The 6064-nt window shown below is 46.3% G+C and overlaps 1 protein-coding gene across 1 annotated transcript in view; it reads left to right on the forward strand.

The window, feature by feature from the left end:
- Window positions 1–5574, forward strand: part of Aqr (aquarius intron-binding spliceosomal factor) — a 44457-nt gene extending 38883 nt beyond the window's left edge. Inside the window, exons 31-35 of the mRNA XM_013010017.1 lie at window positions 255–425; window positions 1568–1653; window positions 3778–3952; window positions 4218–4331; window positions 5083–5574. Of these exons, the coding sequence (XP_012865471.1) occupies window positions 255–425; window positions 1568–1653; window positions 3778–3952; window positions 4218–4331; window positions 5083–5370 (834 nt within the window). The 3' untranslated portion in view covers window positions 5371–5574. The remainder of the gene's footprint in view (window positions 1–254; window positions 426–1567; window positions 1654–3777; window positions 3953–4217; window positions 4332–5082) is intronic.
- The last annotated feature ends 490 nt before the right edge of the window (window positions 5575–6064 follow it).

Genomic DNA, 6064 nt, shown 5'->3' on the forward strand with positions numbered 1-6064 from the left:
AGTGCAGTTGTAGTGCGTGAGGTGTCGCTGGTCTTCCTGTGGTGGTCCCATGTGGTGTTCCCACATCCATATCAGCCCTAAGTGCCAGTGGATTCGCCTAGAACAGGATTGCCCTTTTCATGCCAGTGTGCTTGAGTCCAAGTTAACTTTCGGCTTCTTTAAGTATGCTCAGCAGCACCCAGGTTGTACCACACAGGCCATTTCTATAAAGTAGAAACAAAAGCTTACCCAGTGTGGCTCTGCTTGTGTTCCAGAACCTCGGGGAGGCAGAGTACGTGGTTGCGCTGTTCATGTACATGTGCTTGCTCGGCTACCCGGCAGACAGAATCAGTATTCTAACAACGTACAACGGGCAGAAGCACCTTATCCGCGACATCATCAACAGGCGGTGTGGGAATAACCCGCTCATCGGGAGGCCAAATAAGGTGAGTCACTCTGAGAAGGGAACGTTGCGAGGAGTCTGCGTGCTGTCCTTCGCTGCGTGGCCTTGTCTCCACTGTGCTCTCAAGCAAGGGGGAAAATGAAGTAAGGGGGGAAACTTACAATTCTGTGACAGCTCTGAATGTTTTTAGTACTAATAAGTAGAAGCCCATGTCTCTAAAATGTTTATTGTAATTTAGAAATATGAACTAGGTAAGTTTTTTTCTCCCAAGGATATAATTTTTACTTTTTAGAAGGGAGAGTTGAGTTTTTTGTTTTGCCAGTCCTGGAGCTTGAACTCAGGGACTGAGTTTTTGCTTAAGGCTAGCATTCTACCATTTCAGCCACAGCTTCACTTCCAATAATAATTTACAACTATTAAAATTTACAATTTGCTGTAACCTTGGAAAATAATGTAGCCAGAAAAATGGAAGAATTCTGGATGAGATGGAACTTGAGGTATAAAAAGTTGAGTAACAAAAACAAGGCATGAAGAAAGAGCAGACAGTTGCTGTGAGATACTGGGAATATATGTATGGTAAACAACAAGCTACTTTCCTACGTGTTAAACTGACAGGCCAGTTATCTATGAAGTAATCATCCTTGCCTTCGTGAACACTGGCACTCTGCACATTAGCAAAAGTGAAGGTTAAGACAGGTGCTGAATGTCTACCTAAATGTGTGATTGTATAGCATTCTACAGTCTGTTGTGCTTTTGAAAATAACACTACAAGGGCTGGGAAGGTGGCTCAGTGGTAGAGCGCTTGCCTTGCATGCATGAAGCTCTGGGTTCAATTCCTCAGCACCACATAAGCAAAAAGAAAAAAGCCAGAAGTGGTGCTGTGGCTCAAGTGGTAGTGTGCTAGCCTTGAGCTGAGGGACAGCACCCAGGCCCAGAGTTCAAGCCCCACAACCGGACCCAAAAAAAAAAGGAAAGAAAATAACACTACAGGGACTGGAAGGTGGCTCAGTGGTAGAGTGCTTGCCTTGCATGCATGAGGCCCTGGGTTCCATTCCTCAGCACTATATAAGCAGAAAAAAGCCAGAAGTGGCACTGTGGCTGAGGGACAGTGCCCAAGTCCAGAGTTCACTCCCCATGATCGACAAAAAAAAAAAAAGACAGACAATAACCCTTCATTTCCCGTAGGTGACAACTGTGGATAGATTTCAAGGCCAACAGAATGACTACATCCTACTGTCTTTAGTGCGGACCAGGGCGGTGGGCCATCTAAGGTGAGTAGAAAAAGCTCTCAGGATTTTACTGAACTGGACTTCAGATTCCTGTGTGGTTAGTTCATCAGTGCCACTGTCACTGTTTCTTCATTTACATTCAGACAGTGTTTTGTCATCAATCATAACGAATCTACCCTGTGTCTGCTAGGATCTCATCAGAAATTAGAGATGACTGGTAAAAGTCTCCTTGGAGTAGATTTTTCATGGTACAGGGTTTCGAATTGCTCTCACACAAGGTCCTTTAGCTTCAGTGTTCAGAGATAAAGGCAGCCTTTGTTTTTTTAAGAACTGTAAAAACAATCTATTTTAATCCCTTACTGTGATATATTTATGTGTTGGAGACTTGACAGGGATGACATTCTCATATTACAAAGGAGCCATTTAATTTCATTTATCTTCGTCCTGCATTTCCAGTTTGTTGTTTAACTTTAACTAGTCTCTCCCCTAACACTGATTAAGGTCTGTGTGGAGTTTGCAGTAGTGATCAGATCAACCTCTTGTCAGGAAGATTAGCTGTATGGAGATTAGCTGTATGGAAGAGGAAACTACTCTTGAAGCCATGTTTTCAGCAGTTGCGTTCTAATACGTAGCTTCCTTCTTGTATATTGTCAAGCATGTGCATTAGTTTCATAATAGCTATGGTAATTAAAAACTCACTGTGCTTCCTAATACTTGCCTTTCTCAAATTCTAGACCCCTATTTCAATAACGTTGCATCTCCAAAAAACATTTTTTTTGGGGGGGGACAGTCATGGGGCTTGAACTCAGGGCCTGGGCGCTGTCCTTCAGCTCAAGACAAGCACTCTGCCACTTGAGCCACAGTGCCACTTCCAATTTTCTGGTGGTAAGTAAGAGTCTCACAGACTTTCCCACCTGGTCTGGCTTTGAACTATGATCCTCAGGTTTTAGCTTCCTGAGGTAACCAGGATTACAGGTGTGAACCACCAGCACCCAGCTAACATATCTAAATATTCTTAAGAACACCTTATTCAAATAACTTGATCTTACCTATTTGCCAAAATTTTCTTTTCGAAGAAGTGCAGATTCTGGCAGGGGGTGTGCCTGTCATACTTCTGGTCTCCCAGTGCCTTCGGTCTAGGTGCGCAAACTAGAATCTCACCACATAGACTGAATCTTGCCTTTTGCAAGCAGGAAAACATTGTGTTTATTGTAATCAAGAGAGACTACATTGTGTTGTATGTGTTGAATAAGAGCTTTGCTGAGATTATACTGTGTAGACCTTCACAATTCACCTTTCTTATGTCCTCGTTGCAGTGGGGTTTGTGAGTTAAGGAATTATGTAATCGCCAGGCGCCAGTGGCTCACGCCTTTAATGCTAGCTACTCAGGAGGCTGAGATATGAGGATTGCGGTTCACAGCCAGGCTGTGAGACCTGCAAGTAGCGCGGTGGCTCAAGAGGTAGAGCGCTAGCCTTGAGCTGAAGGACAGCGCCCAGGCCCAGAGTTCAGGCCCCATGATCCCCAAAAAATATCATCTGTTGAATCATGTTTTTGTTGCTTAAGCAAGAAGCTGTGTACTTACCAGTGATCACTCCTCACATTGCATTCACCTTTTCTGGCTGCTTCCCTTGAACGGAACCGTACAGCAGCATTTGGCACTGAAGGAACGGGAGCCAGTAGAGGAGGAAGGGGCTGCCCACCGTCTCAGTGGCTAGAACTGCAAGAATACATACATAGGGTTACTTGGATTTTTGTCAGTCTGTTTGTGATTTCTTTCCTCACCCCAAAAAACTAGTGATAAATGACTAAGTCACCCCAAAAACTAGTGATAAGTGACTAAGTTCAAGAAGTTTAAGTTTTCTTGTTTGTGCCTGTCCTGGGGCCTGAACTCTGCCTAGATGCCGGGCCTGAGCTACTTTGGCTCATGAGCCACAGTTCTAGCCTTTTCTGAGTAGTTTATTGGAGCTAAGGGTCTACCTGACTGTCCTGCCCAGACTGGCTTGGAATGGAAATCCTCAGATCTCAGCCTCCTGAGTAGCTAGGATTAGAGGCGTGAGCCACCAGCGTCTGGCTCAAGCAGCTTAGTTCTTGGTTGCTGTAATTTAATAAGAATACTTAGTTGGATCTGTAACGGAACTGAAAGTGGGTTGTTTTTGCTCCTGAAGGGATGTCCGTCGCTTAGTGGTGGCCATGTCCAGAGCCCGACTCGGGCTCTACATCTTCGCCAGAGTCTCCCTCTTCCAGAACTGCTTCGAACTGACCCCAGCTTTCACCCAGCTCACCGCCCGCCCGCTCCATCTGCACATCATTCCTACAGAGCCGTTCCCAACAGCCAGGAAGGTGGGCCTCGGAAAGTGCTTCAGTACTGCCTCTCCAGAGTATGCTCACAATTAGAATCTGCTGCTTTAGACCATGTTGAAGTTCTGTCCCTGTAGACAGCGCTCCCTGGCTGTACGCAGGCAGAGCCAGTGGCTTCTGTGACTTTAGACAGGATCGCCCATCCCCCGTGGGGTTGGCAGCCAGTCTCACTCTAGGATGGGGTTCTGTGGAAAAGTTTGCATCTAGGTTTTCTCACTAGCAGTTGCTTCCTCTGTCTTCCTTCTAGAATGGAGAGAGGCCACCTCATGAAGTACAGATCATAAAGAACATGCCTCAGATGGCAAACTTTGTGTACAACATGTACATGCATTTGATACAGACCACACATCACTACCAACAGGTAAGCTTGCTCACGTGCACTCTTGAGGCCACCTGTTTTCCATGGGGAGCAGCAGATGCTTAGAGCCAAATTTGAGTTTTGTTGTTGTTGGTCATGGGACTTAAACTCTGGGCCTGGACACCGTCCCTCAGCTCAAGAGCACTCTACCACTTCAGCCACATGAGCACCACTTCTAGTTTTTCTGGTGGTTATTGAAGAGTCTCACAGACTTTCCTGCCTGGGCTGGCTGTGAACCACGATCCTCAAATCTCAGCCTGCTGAGTAGCTAAGATTACAAGAGTGAGCCACTGGCACCCGGCTTGTATTTGATGTCTTAAACCTGTAAATATATATGAGTTGTTTATTGTCTTACAAGTATTTCATCCTAGTAATGGGATTTGGGTTTTCATTTTTTTCTTTTTTGTTGTCGTGGGCTTGAACTCTGGGCTTGGGCGCTGTCCCTCAGCTCTTCAGCTCAAGGTGAGTGCTCTACCATTTGAGCCATGGCGCCACTTCCAATTTTCTGGTGGTTACTTAGAGATAAGAGTCTCATGGCCTTAGCTGCCCAGGCTGGCTTTGAACCATGATCCTCAGATCTCAGCCTCCTGAGTAGCTAGGATAACAGGTGTGAGCCACCGGCACCCTGCTTTGGTTTTTTTTCAGACAGGATTACAGTCCAGGTTATCTCAAAAATAACCAGAGTAAAAAGAGAGCTGGAGGCATAGTTCAAGTAGTAGAGCACCGTCTAGCCTGGGTTTGTCTTTTTTATTAGACCTTCTTACAACTGCCACCTGCCATGGTAGAAGAAGCTGAGGAGGTTCAGACCCCAGACGTGGAGTTGGAAACTGAGGAAGAGGCCTTGGCTGCTCAAGGTGACATCATCCCCAGCCCAACAGATGCCAGCTCCAGCAAGGAGACCCTGGCCCCTCAGCCCGAGGAGCCCCCTTGTCAGGCAGAAGCCGGCTCTGCTCCTGTGGCAGGAGGCCCCTCCCAGAGTCCCGCCGAGCCCCAACTGGACCCCCCAGTTAACCCTTCTGAGGAGGGGGCGTCCAAGGACTAAGCACTTCTTGAATTTTATGCTGCACAGCTATCGTGGCACACCTGTTCAGTCCTTATTTCTGTGACCTGATCACTCCCTGTCTTGTATATATGTATATCAACAACTCGGATTTCATTTGTTCAGTTACAAGAGCAAATAACCTATTCCTTTGATATTTGTTCACTGAATTTTCTATAATCACACATTAAAATGATTTTCTATAGAATAAAATCAGACTCACAGTTTTGGTGAACTCTTCTAGAAAAGACAGAAGCCACTGGAGTTAGCCATGAACAGCCTGGCGCAGGTGTCCGAGGTAACAAATTGTATTCTCTGAGATGAGCATGGCGCAGTCACCACAGGTCCCGCTGGTCTGCCAGAGTCCGACTGTGTCTGCATTCGAACAGCTCAGCTCACACCTATGAAACAAGGCCAGAAAATAGGGCAGTTTCTCCTCACCAAGGTAGAATCAGGTACAGGAGCAGGTTTGTCATTCAGCAGATTGCTACAGGCAGTAAGTGCATTTGGACGTGACTCCTGTGGGCAGAGCCCCTGAGTCTGTCGATTTAGTTTTGTTGGTGCATCACCACCTACGTGGAGATCTCAGGTCAAAGACGTTTCAGATAGAGCAGGTAGAAGTACAGGACTCAGCAGTGGAGGTGTATGTAGTTAGCAAACAGCAGCAAGAGTGGTGTGGACCAATCTAAACCCGTTG

Source organism: Dipodomys ordii, unplaced genomic scaffold (genome assembly GCF_000151885.1).
Source record: "Dipodomys ordii isolate 6190 unplaced genomic scaffold, Dord_2.0 Scaffold11, whole genome shotgun sequence".
Classification (NCBI taxonomy): domain Eukaryota; kingdom Metazoa; phylum Chordata; class Mammalia; order Rodentia; family Heteromyidae; genus Dipodomys; species Dipodomys ordii.